A 19,541-nucleotide genomic window follows, 5' to 3' on the forward strand; every position below is an offset into this window, starting at 1 on the left:
GAAAATGATGAAAATTTAACAGTTTTGGAATGAACCATATGTGAGAGCACAGGATCAGAAGTCATGGGATATAAATGCCAATCTTGATATTCCCTTCCAGTGTGGTACTCTCCTTTTTGACCACAGTGACATACTATGCTTGCTTAGGATGTGTTCCCTCACAGGGAAGCTTCAAGCATTGTATTAGAGATACTGAGCTGAGACTGAGTTAGAATTCCAGCTGTGGTTCATTCAGCAGAAAAGGTGTCTTTTGATATTTTCTCTGATGCAGTGATGCAAGTAGCAGGTAACTAGTAAACTAACTGTGACAGAAATTTCCGCTGTGTCTTTACTTATGTGTCTCTTTCCTTTTTACTTTATAGCTTTTACACATTCACCAATTGTTGAAATAGGGCCTCAACTCAAAAGACAAATGCCAAATTGCCACAGTTGAAATTTTCTGAGGATTCTCATCACAATGGCTTCACAGTTCAGAGAAACCTTTATGCCCAAGTCATCGTCAAATGACCTTGAATTAGACAATGCAGAATTTATTCCAACTCATGCTTCTGCTGTGCAATGGGGAGAAAACATCTCTCACTTACCAAGTGTTCAGTTCAACATTTCCCCAAATAACAATGGCTCCGTGGCAAAGCAGGAGCTGCAAACACTCTGGGAGATGTTTACCTCCTGGCTACAGCCAGAAAAGCAGAGCAAGGAGCAGATGATTTCTCAACTGGTCTTGGAGCAGTTTCACCTCACTGGACACTGCAAGGACAAGTTTGCCTTGACAGAGAAGTGGAAATCCTGTGGCAGAAACATGGGGAGATTCATGCAGGGTCTGACTGATGAGTGCTTGAAGCCTCCTACTATGGTGAGTACCTGGGGTAAGAGATTGCTATGTGGGGAGAAAGACAATCATTTGTAATGGGAAAAAAGTACTGAGAAATTGCTGTAGTTTTGTTATTAGGAGATTGTTTTTTCCCCTCGAAACCATTGCATGCTTGAATTTACAATACTATAAATTAGCATGAATAAATCAGAAAGGAGCCAATCAAATGTTTGGAGATTCTAAATTAAATATGATATATAGACCTAGTGACAGAGAGACTGGGGGGTCGACATTTGGGTAAGAATCTAAGGGTTTTAAAATACCTTCTGTCTGGAGGATGGATTAGTCAAGGAGATACTCATTTTGTAATCAAGAGAACTGTGCTGGGACCTCAGCTCACCTCTAAACATCTGGATTTTAGCACTAGTTTCTGATGCTGTTGTTGCCATGAAACGTTCGAACCCCAAAAAGAATACCAAGGGCCTAATCCAATGCAATTATATTAGGGTCTCTTTATTCAAGCTCAAGCTTGGACAACTTACCAACCCCTAATACAGCAGGAAAATACAGCACTGAGTTTAGTTTTAGGCAAGCATTTACAGAGGCAAGAAAGAGGTATCTATCCTAGTACACATATGATTGAAGGCCACTGTGGCTTTAACATAATTGGCTGATGCTGGGAACTAAACCGTAAACTTAACTTCTGTTTTCCTCCTGATTGGTGGTTATTAGAAAATTAAGTATCAGGGCCCGCTTGTAACCTGGATGTGCAGATTTGTGGGAGAATAACATGGGAACCAGTGCTAGACACAGGTTTTGTTGGGGAGTAACCTGGGAAACTGGTAGAAAACACGTCCTGTTGGGGGTAGCCTGTAAACTGGTGCTAGGTACTGGCCTGTTAGTTAACTTGAGTACAATCTTAGGTCAGGTTCTCTGAAATGGAGTCTGAACCCAAAAAGATTTGCTCTCTCAATCCCTGTACATAAAGGGCAGAATTTGGGGATTGAAGTGACTACCTTTGCTTTCAAATTGGCTAATAAAATGTAAGATACCCTGTCTGGAAAACTGAGGCTGCAAATAGGATTCTGAGGTTGAAATGCTGCTTTCACATCCATACACAAGAGGGACACACTTGTAAGTAATGCCTTGATGAATATTGGTGCTTCAGTGCAAATTTTCAAGCCTTGAAAAAAAAGGTAAATGTAAATCATCTGATCTTCTTCCAGGGTCTAGATTTGCATATGGTGGAACATTTTCAATTTTAATTTGGGAAGGCAGGGTCCCAAATTAGTGCTCTTATTAAGAATATCTGTAGTCAAGAATACTTGTCTGGGGCTAATAGTCAATGGAAGGATAAAAATATATATACACATTTAAATAAAGTCCCATACTCACATTGTAAAAGGTCATTTGCTATGCATATGCATTTTTTTAGTTTGATTTCAGTTCCTTTTCTCTAGCGAAGTTATAGGTATGGAACCCCCCCCCCACATACACACATATACTGTTTGTTAGAGTTCATTTACTCTATAAATGAGTTCTCATTTCAGTTTGTTTTATTCTTTGTTGAACGCTCCTGAACTTTATTTTAAATTCAAAATTTCATGGCTGAAACTGAATTCCAAGTAAACTACTGCCACAATATCCAGTCCTGTTCCTAAGGTCAGAAGCAGTGTGCTTCTTCTTGTGCCAACAGTGGTTAAGTGTAGGCTTGTTTCAGACAGGTGTGAGTCTTGCTAAAGACTTAATAATAAATAAACTATGGCTCCCTCAAATTAAAGCTTTCTTGTCAAGAACATCTTTGAACAAAGGTAGTTGTCTAGGGCTAGTTAATGGAAGGGACAAAAAATATAGGTATTAGAAATAGAGCCCACTCAGAAAAGTGAAGTGACCGATAGGGAGGGGCCACTGACCGACTAATGGCTAGAGATGGGAGATGGGAAAGTCTTAGCTACTTTAGAATGAATATGGAGCACACATGAGGTTTCTAGATAGAAAGCAACATTTGCCTGTATGATACTAAGACATCAAAGGGGCATCCACTGCACAAAATATGTAGAGATCCTGAGGATTCAGGCAGAAAATGATAATCACATATAGTTAATCCCACTGAATAAATGAGAGTAAAGGCCATCACCCAAATTGTTGGTTGAATTAAACAAGTTTTATTTTCTCTCACACAGGGCCATCTCTATTAGGTGGGCTTTGAGAAAATGAAGAAAGAGACAGGGTTTATATGGCTTAAAATACTGAAAGACCAGAGGGTTTCCAAGATTTGTGTGCTTTATGTTTATGTAGGAATTAGACTGAACCTTTCAAAATGTATCTTACCAGGGTGGAGGTCAGGATAGACTTGAGAATGAAAATGGAAGGCCCTGGGGTTCCAGGTCAGAAAGTAATAATAGTCTGTCTGAGGCCAAGACACCAAAGTGGTGTGTACTGCAGAGTATATGTCGAAATCCTGTGACTCACAACTGAAAATTACAATTACCGTTAAGTTCACGGAATGTATGAGGATAAAAGCAATCACACATTTTTTGCTTGAATTAAGCAAGCCCTATTTTATGTCAGACAAGGCTATTTTTCAAAATTTGGCTTTGAGAAAAGAGTGAACCCACAGACAGTGGGGTTATATAGCTTTAAAAACTGCAAGACTAGGGGGAATCCAAGACTTGGGGTGGCTTTTTTGTTTATATAGGAATTTGGCTGAACATTTTAAAACTTATCAGAGTGGAGGTCAGGACATGGTCAGAGTATATAGGCTTCAGAAAATGTTAAATTTCAGAAAATGGGTCAAGACATGGTCAAATTCGAGTTTTACAAAAAACCAGGAATGATTCTATTTTGACCTTGTAATAAGGTTTCTAACCTTGAGATGGAGTCAAGCTGGTCCATCATTGACCAGAGGCTAGATGTTAAGGTAGAGGCTTACGGTGGTCATCTGGTTTTGTTTACAGGTCCATGTTTCTATGGATGGGCAGGAAGCCCTCTTTTCTGAGAACATGCCCTTAAAAGAAGTCATCACACATTTGGAGCAACAGAAAGCAGCAGCAACTCCAACAGAAGAGAATGTAAGGGCACTCTTGGCGATCTCCAAAGATATGGCAACAGGTGAGTCAGGAGGCTGGACAGAAGAGGGATGTTGTGTGGATCACTACTTGTGCACAATTTCACTGGCTGTCTTATTTTCACAGGACATGAAAATACAGAAAACTGCCAAACTCCCTGGAATGCTGGTGTTGGAAATGGCAGTGTTAATAGTATAGGAACCATGAGGGATTCCCTCCTCACTCTCCAGAGAGTGCAGTATCAAGAGCCTGAAGAGGGGGATGTTTTATATGAAATCCCACAGGTTGTCAGAAGAACAAGTCAAGGTACTTCGAGGTTCCAGGAAATGTCCCTGAGAGCACCTTCTTCTGAAGATGTCCTTATGGAGGCACAACCAGTTTTTCTCTCACTGACAGAACAGTCTGAGGACACTGGGGATGGTGGTGTTATTAATCTCACAAATGAGGAAGATTCCATTTTCATTATCCAGGGAGAGCAGTATTCTGAGCCTGATATAGAAGGTGTTTCTTATGGAGTGCCACAGGATTTAAGAATTGCAATGTGCGGTACCTCCAGGTCCCTGCAAGAGTCCCTATGGGCAGCTTCTTCTGAAGTAGTCCCTATGAAGGTACCAGGGTTTCTTTCCAGGGCAGAGCAGCCTACCCCTAAGCCTGTCCCTCTTTTCCAGAATTATGAGGTAAATTCCACCTTTGAGGGTTACCAGGAGAGACTCCAGAAAGACCCCAAACCATATAAATGTGAGGAATGTTCCAGAACCTTCAAATATCCCTGCAACCTCTCCATCCACCAGAAAACACACAGAAAGGAGAGACCATTTTTCTGTAAGGAATGCCAGGTAGGCTTTTATGAGGAGTCAGAACTTCAGGTTCATGAGGTCATACACAAGGCAGAGAAGCCTTTCACATGCAGTTCATGTGGAAGGGCCTTCAGATACAAGACCAATCTGCAGGCTCATGAGAGAATTCACACAGGAGAGAAGCCTTACTCTTGCTCTCTGTGCAATAGTAGCTTCCGCCAGTCATCCACATACCACCGTCACCTGAGGAAGTTCCACAAATCAGAATGAACTGTGGACCTTAGAAGTAGGGCTTCATTCAGCCTCGTGTCTCATCTGCACATGAAGTAGCATGTAGCTGAGATTTAGCCAGTGAGGATGATTCATTTAACATTCAGATTGTTCCTTCCATGTGTTGTCCCATGCCATTGGCATGTGAAGTTAAAAATGAAGTTTTTGTCTGTTTACTAAAGTTTTCCAAGTACCTAAATACTGGCTGTTATCGGATTTCCCAGTAGTAAATAAATGTTGATGGTTCTGTTTCTCTTGTTTTATGTTTCTTGTGTGTTTGTGTATCCAGCATGTTAGAGGGTGCCAGTGTGTGGGGCTATGGTGTCTTACCTTCCACCTTATTTGTTACAGACTTTCTTGTTTAACAATTTGTTCTCCGGGAAAGGTTAATTTGAAGAACATACCATCCTCTTGTCTTCATTCTCCACAGTTCTTAGGAATCTGAGCTCTGACAAATGTCTCTGCCACTGGATCTGCCTTTCAAGAATTTTTATTTTATGTGTGTGTGCTTGAGTGTATATATTTGTGTTTCCTGTTTGAAGGAGCCGTTTTGTGTCTGTGGGTCCATCAGATCGCCTGCTTTTATTTCAGTTAATTTGTTTTGACTGTTACCTGATCTACACAGAATATGACCTCACGTTGCCACTTTGATTTGCATCCCTCATTGTATTTCCTTAATTTTGGAGGATGATGTATTTCATTTCGCATAAACTTTGGACATTTCTGAGATGTTTGTAGGAAATTTATCCAAGTGTGAACCCGTTCCTCATTTGTTTTATATGTTACATTTTTTCCCAAAATTAGTTTTAAATATTTTCTTTATGGTGGAGTCATGTGAGAGGTACATAATGCTTTTATGTTGGACCTGAGTTCAGCACCTAGCTCTGGCCAGTGCCTCACAAACATTTATAAATTGAACTGTAGAAGATCTCATGCCTATGGCCTCTGTGGACCCTCATACTTACATTCAACCTCTCGCAGCAAACATAATTAAAAACAAAATAAGTCTTAGCTACAATTAATCTTTATAAAATGTGAATGTTTAACTACTCAATATAAATATGATTGTCCAATATATTTTATTGTTTCTTTTGATGGAGTTTGAATTTCGGTCACATTAATTCATGAAATGATGGCATATTCTAAAAGTCTCTCCTTGAAAAAAAATCATTAGTATTTAGTTAAAACTAATGAAAACAAATTTTCCTTTCCTTTCTTTTCTTTTCTCTTCTTTCTTTCTCTTTCTTTCTTTCTTTCTTTCTTTCTTTCTTTCTTTCTTCCTTCCTTCCTTCCTTCCTTCCTTCCTTCCTCCCTCCCTCCCTCCCTCCCTCCTTTCTTTCTCTCTCTCTCTCTCTCTCTCTCTCTCTCTCTCTTTCTTTCTTTCTTTCATTCTTTTTTTTAAAGACAGGGTTTCTCTGAATGTAGCCTGTGTTTCCTATAAGTGAGTTGGTAGTCCAGGTTAACCTCTTGATTCATTGGTCTATTTGTCTCTGCCTCTGCCCCTTGGGTGCTAGGATTGAGGCTTATGCCACTGCATCTAGTGAAAATATTAATCTTTAAGAGACATATCTTTTACTTTGCATTTAAATAATAGAGGACATCTACTTCTATAAAGAACAAAATTTTAGACATTTCTTCAGTGAAAGAGCTATATAAATACAGTGATGTAGTGGCTATTTTATTTAAACTAACTTCATGAAATAATGCACTCTCAATGCATTTCTATGGTTTGTTGATCCTATTAAATTTATTTTTTAAATGGGAATATAAATGGCTACTACAAACATGGCAGTGGAATTTTCCACTTCCCCCAGATTTCAATGGGAATGCTTCACAATTAATGCTTTTGTATGCCTTTTTCCTATTAACTGGGAAGCATTTAATGCCCAAAGATGTGATTATAGAGCAAATGACTTTTGCCAACTACTCGACTATCATCTCAAAAGGTATTCCACAGACAAGGCTAGATTTTGGATTTAAGGATTTCCTGGATGATACTGGATATAAATTGGTACTGAATAACACGGGGATGTCTGTGTATGCCGTGTGTCTACTGACTAGCTACCAGGCCATCACAATCAGCCCCAGCAACTCCAGGTAGATGAAGATGAAGCCCAGAGCCACCAAGTACATTGGTCACTCTTTAGCTTGTACACTGGCTTCTAAACATCTTGACTCCAGCAAGAATGTCAGGCCCCAAGTACTATAAAAATGTGACTTAACAGGATGAGTTCATTGATCCTGCTCATTGCTTGCTTCTGGCAATGGGGCAACTGCATCTCATATTTCCTTACTGTGCCTCTCTCTCTCTCTCTCTCTCTCTCTCTCTCTCTCTCTCTCTCTCTCTCTCTTTTTTTTTTGGTTTTTTTTTTCGGAGCTGGACCGACAGGGCCTTGCGCTTGATAGCCAAGCGCTCTACACTGAGCTAAATCCCCAACCCTACTGTGCCTCTCTTAAGGACTGTGTCTGGGACTCATGTCCTGCTCAAGTATCTCCATGGTACATATCCTCTACAGACATGAGACAAGTAAAGTATAGCCACAGTACTCAGAACTTTCTGAAAGTCTCATCTGAGGACAGAGCTGCCCAAACAATCCTCATCCAGCTGTGCACACATTTGTCATCTCTTACTAATTCTCTTCTACTGTGGTTATCTTTACAACCTACTCCACATATCCAAAGCTATGGAGAGTTAAGTGTATTTCTGTTTCTAGAAATATATTTTTCCCACATTTTGCCCCTTTGGTCTCATTAACAATAGGAAGTTGAGTTCCAGCATGTGTTTACCCTGTTATGGTAAAAGATAGCAACCTTCATGTATGACACGAACCCTAGTTGTCTCTTTACTTCTAAGTATGCATAATCTTTTTATCTGTTGTAGGATACTAAGACAATAGTATGAAAACAGCAAGCCTCCAGAAACTAACTTTTTCAACGTGGAGAACTCACTAGTCATTTGATCTGAGTATTTTCCTTACAGACTTTAAAATCCAATAGTGCATAATTTTTAAAATAAATTTATCTACAGAAATAGATTTATCACAGTATAATAATCTCTACATATCAGTCAACAGTATGTAAATGATGATAACATAGGGAAGACATTATGTCTCAGGAAAATTTGTTCATTTTTATTTTATATGTATGGGCATTTTTTCCTGCATGTATGTCTATACCACAGGCATAAAATACTTGAAAACATCAGAAGAGGGCGTTGGACCCTTTAGGAGTGAAGTTACTCAAAGTTTTGAGCAATTATTGAGTGCTGAAAATAAACCCTGGATCTTCTAGAAAATGACTACATGCTTTTAACCACTGAGCCAGCTCTCCAGCTCCAAGCTGTTGTTCTCATATGTAGACATTACAGTCCTCCAAATGTCACCATTGGTCTGAAAATGTCCTAAAAATTATGGAAATGGAGGTTGCCTTAAGAAAATTAGCCTAAGAATGGCAAATATTACCTTTTCTATTATGTGAATCAGAATAAAATAGGAATTTCTGAGATGAGGCAAAAATCTAGAGAACAGAAAATGGTAACAGATGTAAACACACTCTAAAGGAAGGTTGCTAAATGCTACATTTAATCCTGGCTTATAATTTCACCAGAATGCTTTCTTACTTTTTGCCACAAAAGGTAGCATTGTGATTATTGGGAAAATGTGAGAGGTGCTAAGAGATGAGATAATGTTGCTACAAGGGTATCATAGTCTGAATTTGACAATTCATCTGGGCTTATATGGTGTAATACTATTTTGGGGAGGAAATTATATTATAAGCTCTTTTTGTGGCATATAGTATAAACCATGCTAGGTATGAGTTCTTGAAAGGCAAGCATTCTGCCTTCAGAATGTTCACAGAGCCAGAACAGAGTCCCATCTAGTCTGAGTAAAATTGAATGAGAAAAGTTCTTATTCACTTTTCTGCAATTTTTCTATCCACTTGAAATAATCTCACACATTTAAAAAAAATCAACAATTAGCAAACATAGCAACATGTCTCAAACTTTAATTTCAGCACTCAGGATGGAGAAGCAGACAAATCTCTGTGACTATGAAGCCAGTCCAGTCTACTTAGCAAACTCAATAAAACTAGGGCTATATATAGAGAGACTACATCTAAAGGACATAACAAAACAGACAAACAAACAAAAATAATAAAAAGAGTGCTTGAAGAAGTAGAACAGTCCTGGATCCCCAGCACTGGGGAGGTAAAGCCATAGACCAAAGTCAGGCTCATGCTCACATAGTTTTTAAGATTACTAGGATACCAAGAGTTACCCACAAACAATACAAACACCAGTCTTAGTCCAACAGGGATGGTTTATTGAATGCATACCCTAATACTGATCGATGAGGACAATAGCTCAGGCTATAGACCAATATAAGTGACAGTGTTTATGACCCTTGGTCATAGCTTTTAAACAGTATCATTCCTGGTGCCGCCAGGAAACAAGCTGCTATTTACAGTGTACATGGCCATGCATGCAGTATTTGCAGTTACAGAGAGGCCTACAGGTTTCCTAGGGATCACACAGTGCCTAAAAATGGTGACAGATCACACACAATTTCAAGCTACATGAAATTTTTTGTAAAATCATGAATCGCATTCAAGAAATTGGTACATATCCATTGCAGTACAGGTTAAGGCAGTTAAAAAATGTATTCCTGGTAACTGGAGGTCTCAAGACAATGTCAAAGCTGTCTGACTACTTTTCCACTCTTTCTCACATGCTCAAAAACTGTGAATTACTTCATAGTAAAGGTAAAACATGTACTAGCAACTACGAGTAGACACTGGGAATTTGGTAGGGAAAGGGAAAAATTAATTTGGATTTTGCCTGAAAAGTCTTCAAATCATGAACAAGAGCATTAATTTACTAGTCTCAGCCTTGTATGTATCAAATGAATAATATAGTTTACCTTTCTTCATTTAAAATAAACTCTTACTTTAAATATTTCAAGTAATGTAAGACTATCAAAAATAACTTGTAAGTGATACAAGGGTAAGTCAATTGCATTTTTCAATGCTTTAACTTTTAAAGAACTGTAAACTAAACCAAGGCAGTTTAGTTAAACAAATGATAAATGACTTCTATTTGCACTTCTGATTCTATAATACAAATCACTACAGCAAATACGTAAGATATGGAAGATTATGCATTTGATCAAAGCACTTAAGTCTACAACAGTTTGAAATCGTCTAAGGTCATGCATAAGACCCAAGGACTTGCCTACTGGTTTCTAGGAAGCCTTCTCTCTAATCAGAATCCATTATTCCTCAACTGCAGATGAGAAAAGGCACAATCACTTGTAAACAGAAAACTGTTGTAAAACCAGGATAATATTCTTAAATTAAGATCATTCTCATTCAATTGAAAAGACTCCCAAGTGTCTTCCAGCACTATAGGATATATTATGTTGGCAACTTAATTTCATAAACTAACTTTCCTTTGATTCCATTTTATGATGTTTGTGTTCATTTTTTTTTGTTTTAAAACCTGGTTTAAATTTATATACATTTCAGTACATGTTTACAAATTTATTGCATAGAGAACATAATCTTCAAGACAGTGTTTGTAAACACATATCCAATTCAAAACAAAAATATCACATTTCCCATTTGGCTTTTTTCTTCTTTTTTATTTGTTTTGGACATTCACAGTTAGTTTCAGACCTGGTCTGTGACAGAGAGGGAGGCACACTGTTTTGCTTTGTATTTTACTTGTGTTTGTCTGTGAACCTTGTAATATCTGTGGCAGTTGAGAAGAGCTCAGCAGAAATAGTGAGCAGGAGAGTCTGGATACACTGTTCATTTTTGACCTCTACTTCAGCTGGATCAATAGTACTCATGGTCTTCTGGGAACAAACGTTTTCCCAGTTTGGAATTGCTTTGCAAATAGTCACTAGAATCTCTTCTCGAATGTCCTTTTCTAGTTCTTCTGTATCCTGTATGAAATAGTTGTCTTCACCTTGCTTCTTTTTCATTTTTTCTGTTTTTTCTTATTTTCATTTAAGATTGTCCAGTTGGCATTCTCTCTCCTTTTCCTTTATCATCATCTGATTACTTTTGAGCATTAGAAATCAGTTCCTGGGGCGTCAGAAGTAACGTTCTTTCTTCATCTACCCAGTTCCCCTACTCCTCTGCTGGTACATTCCAGTCTGATCTGGGATCAGTAGAAAACAAGCCATTTAACTTAGTTCATTTGCCATTGATATAGGGTTATAGTTTTAGAAACTGGCTCAACAGTAGACCCAAATGGCAGAAAATACTAAGCAATCACTCCAATTCCTTCCCCAGTTTTTATCATTTGCATTACTGTCAGTGGTGTCTTGAGTCCAAGCAGATAGCAGGTTTTCCTCTTGTCTGCAGAAGCAGGTGGGACAGAGTTCCATTTCCCCTCACCTGCACTCAATGGTGAGATGTCAGGAACCATAATGGGACAAGCTTATAAGTAGCAGGTGATCTTCCTGAGATGACCTGCTTCAGATTATTATATAATCTGCCACAAGTTTGACCTTATTAAGCAAGGCTGTAACGGAATTCATTTTAGGAAAGGTTTCTGCTATTAATGTGCTTTCCTGTTATTATTAAACATATATAACAATCACTAAGTAATACCCATCCCTTTGCAGCACATCTCTGCAGAGCTATGAAGATGTACTGTCTTGCAGTGATGCTATACACACAACTAGATGATTTTTTAAGTCTTAATGGTGATCCTATAAGAGTTCCTAAAGTTATATCAGTGATTATTAAACTCTTTTAAAGTGTGACTACTAATGGGCTTTTTCCTGATAGTCAAAACTGCAATGAGAACTCTGCCAGTCTTCCACGTGTCACCAGTTAATTGCTCTTAGATAACCAGAATTTCTCCTACACAGAGCACATTCCAAGAAGTTGTAAACCAATTAAGGTCATAAAAAGGGAACTAACAATTTATTATAGGTGCTAGGACAGAAGATAAAGTATTTACTGAGTTTATCTATACAGAACTTCACTAGTAACTTTGTTATGGTTTTAAACCTCAGTGAACCTATGGAGCTGAGACAGGTGATGGATGTTTAGCCAGGTAATTGTTATGCATTGTAAGCATTCTCTGTTATAAACTTATGTTTCGATTTATGATTTGATTTTTTTGTGTGAACTTATGATGAACTTTGTAACATATATTCATGTATTTTGAAAGATGTATAGGTACTGAGGACAAAGAGAAGAGAAAAGAAAATTTTCCCCTTAGGAGAATTTTTTGCCTTTCCCAGCTTACAGTAGAAAATTTTCCCTTTCCACACCTAGAAGAATTTTTCCCTTTCCCTGCTTAGGATCTTTCTGCTTTCCCCCTTAGCTTTCATCGGAAACTTAATACAATTTAGTAATAAATTCTATAATCACTTTTCAAAGTGTCCCTTTTTCTTCTGCTATTTCTGACTGATTAACAGAGGAAAGTTGGAGTTTGAGTAGTTCCAGCTGAGTTCTGGGTGTTAATCACCTAAGCCAGCAGCCCTTTACCCTCAGAAAGAGCAAGAAAGTTTTTAAGACTTTTGAGAAGTTATCATCAGCATTTCAGTACAGTCAGAGAGCTAGAATGTCTGAAGACCCTCAGACTTTAAAGCCATCACCAGAGTCCAACTGCACCTCCACTATTGCCCTCTCCTGGCTGGGAGGCTCCTAGCAGTGAGGCTCCCGGCAGTGAGATGAGTTTTACAGACTCCATAAACAGTAAGATTTTCATTCCACCCTGAAGAATCCTGAATTTTAGAATCTCCTTTTCCAGACTTAAAGTTGCTAATTTGAACATTTAGAGGAGAATCACCTTTATTCTTCTTGGAACCAATAGGAAATGATGCAGTTGCAGGTTACTTGGTGGTGACTGTGATGGTATTTTCCAATGAACCAATGAACCAATGAACCAAAGTCAGTCAGTATCTTACCACGTTTAGGGGGTTGTCCCCTTTCTGTTAACTGATTTTAGTTTCCCAGGCTCCTTCATCAACTTCCTTTCATGGCATGAACTGCATCTGACTTGGATTTCTTATTTTTCTTTGACTTTTTGTTTTCCTTGTCTGTCTCTGGTGGCTGCTTTGCTGCTTTAGTTCAGGGAGTTCTAACAACTTCATCCCCTGGTACTTCAACACTCAATCTATTTAGTTTGGGCTTTTTAGACAACCTCTTCCTGTTTTTTTGTTTGCTCCTGGCTTCTGATACTCTTCAGTGTGCCCGAGTTCTCGGGCTAGAGCAAGTCTGGCTCCTTTCTCCCGCTTGCGTTCGCGGGTTAGGCTCCTTTGTTTCTTGCCTGCACTGGCACAATCATCAGCCTAGCACTAGCCAAGAAAGAAGAGCAGCAGCCGTGTGAGCGCGTGGGTGCTCAACAGCATCAACTTGGACCGATACCGCGTTTGCTCCAGCCCCAGGGCCAGGACCAACTCAGTGTGCACACGCAGAAAACCTGGGGTGAAGAACAACTTCTGCAGCTGAACATTTCTCTGTGAGCTGGGCCAGCTTGTTCTGTCAGTTCTTCCCTCCTGTCAAACAGACTCAAGGGATGATGCCTGGGAACACACATGCCACTGGAAGAGTCTTGGGAGGCAAGAAGGACCATCACACTTCAGGCAGAGCACATCGAGGCAGCTCCTAACTCCGGGGCAGGGAGGGCGTAGTGTTCCCAGACCCCTCATCCAGCCTCTTGCCACTGCTACTGCCAAGAGGACATTAGTACCATGAGGTGGTGAGAAGAAGTTATATCCTTTTGTTTTAGGATACAATGTTCTATAAATATCTGTTAAGTCCATTTGGCTCATGACTTCTCTTAGTCTGTCTATGTCTCTGTTTAATTTCTGTTTCCATGATCTGTCCATTGATGAGAGTGGGGTGTTGAAATCTCCTACTATTATTGTGTGAGGTGTAATGTGTGTTTTGAGCTTTAGTAAGGGTTCTTTTATGTATGTAAGTGCCCTTTTATTTGGAGCATAGATATTTAAGGTTGAGGGTTCAACTTTGTGGATTTTTCCTTTGGTGAATATGAAGTGTCCTTCCTTATCTTTTTTGGTGACTTTTGATTGAAAATTGATTTTATTTGATATTAGAATGGCTACTCCAGCTTGTTTCTTCAGACCACTTGCTTGTAAAGTTGTTTTCCAGCCTTTTACTCTGAGGTAGTGTCTGTCTTTGTCTCTGAGGCATGTTTCCTGTGGGCAGCAAAATGGTGGGTCCTCATTGCATATCCAGTTTGTTAATCTGTGTCCTTTTTATTGGGGAATTGAGTCCATTGATATTGAGAGATATTAAGTAATAGTGATTGTTGCTTCCAGTTATATTCATGTTTGGATGTGAGATTATGTTTGTGTGCTTTCCTTCTCTTCATTTTGTTGCAAAACGATTAGTTTCTTGCTTTTTCTAGGGTGTATCTTGCCTCCTTATTTTGGGCTTTACCCTTTATTATCCTTTGTAGGGCTGGATTTGTATAAAGATATTGTGTAAATTTGGTTTTGTCATGGAATATCTTGGTTTCTCCATCTATGTTAATTGAGAGTTTTGCTGGATACAGTGACCAAGGGCTGGCATTTGTGTTCTCTTAGGGTACGTATGACATCTGTCCAGGATCTTCTGGCTTTCATAGTCTCTGGTGAGAAGTCTGGTGTAATTCTGAGACGTCTACCTTTATTTGTTATTTGACCTTTTTCATTTACTGTTCCTAATATTCTTTCTTTATTTTGTGAATTTGGTGTTTTGACTATTATGTGACAGGAGGAGTTTCTTTTCTGGTCCAATCTATTTGGAGTTCTGTAGGCTTCTTGTATATTTATGGGCATCTCTTTCTTTAGGTTAATGAAGTTTTCTTCTATGATTTTGTTGAAGATATTTACTGGTCCTTTGAGTTGGGAGTCTTTACTCTCTTCTATACCTATTATCCTTAGGTTTGATCTTCTCATTGTGGCCTGGACTTCCTTTATGTTTTGGGCCAGTAGGTTTTTCTGTTTTACATTATCTTTGACAGTTATGTCGATGATTTCTATTGAATCTTCTGCTCCTGAGATTCTCTCTTCTATGTCTTGCATTCTGTTGGTGATGCTTGTATTTGTGGCTCCTTGTTTCTTCCTTGGTTTTTCTATATCCAGGGTTGTTTCCCTTTGTGCTTTCTTTATTGCTTCTATCTCCATTTTTAATTCCTTCACCTGTTTGATTTTGTTTTCCTATAATTCTTTCAGGGATTTTTGCATTTTCTTTCTCTATATAGGCTTCTGCTTGTTTATTTGTGTTTTCCTGCATTTCTCTAAGGGAGTTCTTTATGTCTTTCTTGAAGTCCTCCATCATCATGATCAAATGTTATTTTAAATCTAGATCTTGCTCTTCTGCTGTGTTTGGATATTCAGTGTTTGCTTTGGTGGGAGAATTGGGCTCCGATGATGGCATGTAGTCTTGGTTTCTGTTGGTTGGGTTCGTGGACTTGCCTCTTGCCATCACGTTGTCTCTGGTGTTACCTTGTTCTGCTATTTCTCACAGTGGTTAGACTATCATATAAGCCTGTGTATCAGGAGTGCTGTAGACCTGTTTTCCTGTTCTCTTTCAGCCAGTTATGGGAACACAGTGTTCTGCTTTCAGGCTTGTAGTCTTTCCTGTCTACTGGTCTTCAGGTGTTCCTGTGGGCGTGTGTCCTGAGTCCACCCGGCAGGTCATTTGGAGCAGAAAAGTTGGTCTTACCTGTTGTCCTGTGGCTGAAGTTGCTCGTCGGGGGCTGCTTTTGAACTCTGTGAGGATCGCAACCAGAAGGGCCTGTTCTGCCTTCGCTTGGGACCCTGTGCAAAGTGGGCCCAGATGGCACTAGGTGTTTTCCTCTAGAGTCAGATATGTGGGCAGAGTGTAGTCTCCTCTTGCTTCCCAGGCATGTCTGCCCCTCTGAAGGTCTAGCTCTCCCTCCCATGGGATTTGGGTGCAGGGAGATGTTGACAGGATCCCTTCATATCCGGGTGGTGTCTGGATCACAGGGGACCTGTAGCTCGAGTGCCCTAATACAGTTCTATTCATTAATTCTTAGTACCTTTCCTGTGCTACTCATATTGTTGCCTCATCTACATCTTGTTTTATTAGCATTTTGCTCTGAGAGTTTTAGCCTTTCAGCTTTTGAATAATTTAACATTAATTTTGGAGCAAGGTGTAGAATTACAAACACATCCAGTTAGTGTTCAGTTGTATACCCATTTTACTCAAATCTATTCAGAATCAAAAGTCTGAGAATCTAATCACTCCAAACAGTCAAGAAAGGAATGATTTCATTTTTGCAAATTCTTCCTGAGAACTGCTGAGACTCAGCAGAGCAATGCCAGGCAAAACCAGACATCTTGTTTATTCTTACTCAATACAGATTATTCCATGTGTGTTTTGGTATCCTCTTGTCCCCAGATCATTGCCCAGCATTTACCATTATTAAAAGCAAGATCTGATGACTCAGTGTGTGGGAAATGCCATAATACTACATTGGAATTTGGCAATTATTTTTCAATTTTGTTAAATCAAAAACAGTAGTAAATTGTATAGTTTCTATGACTTTTTTTCCATAAAGTTTGAATTAGGATAGTTATTTCTCCATATTTTCAGACCCTTAAACTCCTGCTTTTATTTATTTAACATGTATTTTTTAAAATATGTATGAAAAGATCTCTCTTTGCTATTCTGATTTGCATCTCATCACTGTATTCCCATAATGACTGGTGGCATTGAGACTCATTTTGCACATATTTTGGACATTTCTGAATAGTTTATAAAAATTACGCTAGTCATGAACCCATTTCTCATTTATTTTATATTTGTGTTTTCTTTAAATTAATTTTTAAATATTCTTTTTATGGTAGAGAGGTGAGTCATTTGTTAAGCGTGCATACTGCTATTACTTTGGATCTGTGGTCAGTTCCTGGTTCCAATGGGTTGTTCATGAGACCATCTTCATATTCTGCTGTAGCAGATTGCAAACTTCTGGTCTCTGCTGGCACTCACACTTACATGCAATGGCCAAACACACACATCATTTAAAGCAAGATAAACGTTAAAATAAAATATACTTTAAATATTCTGAATATTTAATAACTCATTGTGGATACTATTTTCAAACATTTTATGTTTCTCATGATGAATTTTAATTGTTTCATTTGAACTTCAGAGAAAATGGCATATTTTTTAAATGTTTTACTTAAAAATTATTCTCAAGTTATTTTCTTAATCAAAAGTAATGAAAACATTAATATTCTTTGTTTCTTTTATGCTTTTTTGAGAAAATTATTCTCTGTACATAGCAATGACTGTCCTGAAACTGTCTGTGTAGACAAGATTTGCCTCAAATTCATAGGTCTGTCTTCCTCTGTCTCTTGGATTATAGAATGAAAGGAGTCAATACCACATCCATGCAAAACATTACATTTTAGTGAACATATCTACTATTTTCGATGGATATAAAAGAGAACTCCCACCTATATAAAGAAAAAAACTTTTAACTATTCTTCTGTGAAAGAACTATGTAATTTCAATAAAGTGATTATCATTTTATTTAAACTAACTGTACGAAGTAATGGATACTCAATGTATTTACAGCATCTCTTGACCACAATAAATTTATGTACCTTTTAATTGGAAGGAAAACAACTTCTGCAAACTTTGCAATGGGAATTTTCCTCTTCTCCCAGATAACAGTGAGAATGCTTGGCAATTCCTTAATGTTATTTTATAATGTCATTTTGATATACACTGGAAAGACCATAATGCCCAAAGACCTAGTTATAGAGCATTTGACTTTTGCTAACTTCTTGTCTGTCAGTTCAAAAGGCATTCCACAGACACTGTTAGATTTAGGATTTAAAGATTCTCTGGACGATATTGGATATAAATAGATAGCTATAGTCTATATGATCAACACGCTTCCAATGGCCTTAAGAATTAAAGTCCACACAGTAGCAAAATTACAGTTTTGAGGTAGAAATGAAAGTAAGTTTATGGATGAGGAGTCCTAAGATCACCAAAAATATGTGTTTTCTGATAGTTGTGACACACAGAATGAGAACTATTTTTCTTTAGGAAGCCTGGTGCTCCCAATGAGGCCAGGACACCATGCTAGGTGAACTCCCAGGCACCATGGAGTCAATGAATTCCATTATTTTGCTAAATGGACACATTGTCAAACTACCCTTTAAATTCTTACATCCATAGCCATAGATTAGTGCAACACTCAGTATCCATCAGAGAAGTTTCTCTATGCTGTGATCATGGTTATCCCACTGACCAAAGTGCAGAGAGTGAGTGACTCTGTCCTGCCCCATCACAAACGGGATATCTATATCATTTCCATCACTGAAGGTTCAGATAACATCATGGAGAGTAGCATGGAAAGAATGTAAGAGCCAAATGTCGTGGATAACGAGAGGAAAACAGTACCTACCAGCTGTGACAGGACATGAATTTCAACATCCCCGGTTGACTGCATAAGACAGGCACAATACTAGGTAGGACAAGCAACTTCCTTGCATGAGGGAGGGGTCCATGACACCCAAGTATTAACAGAGGAGCTATGTACAGTTCCTAGCCTTCAGGAAAGGAGTTTTCTATAAGAATGCGGCCCCCAGTAGGTCTACCATGCTCCAGTGAGTGGTCTCACAAACCTATGAGTGTATGGTCAACAGAAGATGATTTGGTGTTTTGTTAAATAATAGGTAGGTGGTAGACTTGGGAATGTGGGGGTGAATTTACAGGACTTAAAAGTGACTATGATCTAAATGCATATCTGAAATTCTCAAAGAATATTGAACATATTGTATTTTAAATATTCTCCAATAATCATGTTCTTAAGTGTATGAAAGGAAACATTGCATATGAACACTCCATTTACAAGAATGTTTACAGCAAAATAACCCCAAATAAGAGTCTACACATTATATATCCATATAAATAACTTTTATGCATGGTATAGAGTTCAGTATAGTCAAAAGATGAATAACCATGGCATGGCAAAAATCAATTCATTTTTAGAAAATGTTGCTTAAAGAAAGGGAGACAAAGTTCATTCGCTGTCTTCTTCCTTCATGACTCTCAGTTCAGCTGTTCTTTGGAGTTTAAATATATCTCCAGGGATGTCTGGGCACTGAAAAAGGCTTCTAGGTTGTTTCACATTTATTAAGGACACGAGGCAACTTTATGTTCTTAGCATTGGCTCTTGGTTCCTTCTTCATCCTTCCTTGTGACAGTGGAGCCCACAGAGATGACTTCTTCCTAATTACTCCTAATTGCTTCATTGCATTTGCTCCTGTGATTTGTACAAGTTTGCACTGATATGTAATTGGTAGAAAAATATTTTAAAAGTTCTCAGTCTTTTAGGTAGACAGTACTGCGGATCTAGACTTGACTTGGAAAGTACTCTTGTAAGCAAATAATATGGGACAGGAATAAGCAGGTTCGGAGATAGACGGGGCCAGGGAATGAGTGTGGAGCACCCCGGATGGGGTATTACAGCAGAGTTGTCCTGGAATTGGCATTTATCTCACACAGACTCAGATCCTGTTCTCCTATATGGCACCTTCCATAGTTGTAAATACTTACTAATTTCCACAGAGTTCTGGGTCC

General features: G+C 38.5%; 1 protein-coding gene and 2 pseudogenes across 1 annotated transcript; 2 read left to right on the top strand and 1 right to left on the bottom strand.

Moving 5' to 3' along the window:
* The first annotated feature begins 457 nt into the window (after positions 1-457).
* Positions 458-4,946, top strand: LOC116885698 (zinc finger and SCAN domain containing protein 4C-like). The gene is made up of 3 exons (XM_032887037.1): positions 458-853; positions 3,769-3,922; positions 4,006-4,946. Exons 1-3 carry the CDS (start codon positions 458-460, stop codon positions 4,944-4,946), a joined length of 1,491 nt encoding a protein of 496 aa, XP_032742928.1.
* A 1,840-nt stretch (positions 4,947-6,786) lies between these two features.
* LOC116885784 lies at positions 6,787-7,753 on the top strand (annotated as a pseudogene).
* A 501-nt stretch (positions 7,754-8,254) lies between these two features.
* Positions 8,255-15,401, bottom strand: LOC116885877 (annotated as a pseudogene).
* Between the last annotated feature and the right edge of the window lie 4,140 nt (positions 15,402-19,541).

Source organism: Rattus rattus, chromosome 1 (assembly GCF_011064425.1).
Source record: "Rattus rattus isolate New Zealand chromosome 1, Rrattus_CSIRO_v1, whole genome shotgun sequence".
Lineage (NCBI taxonomy): Eukaryota > Metazoa > Chordata > Mammalia > Rodentia > Muridae > Rattus > Rattus rattus.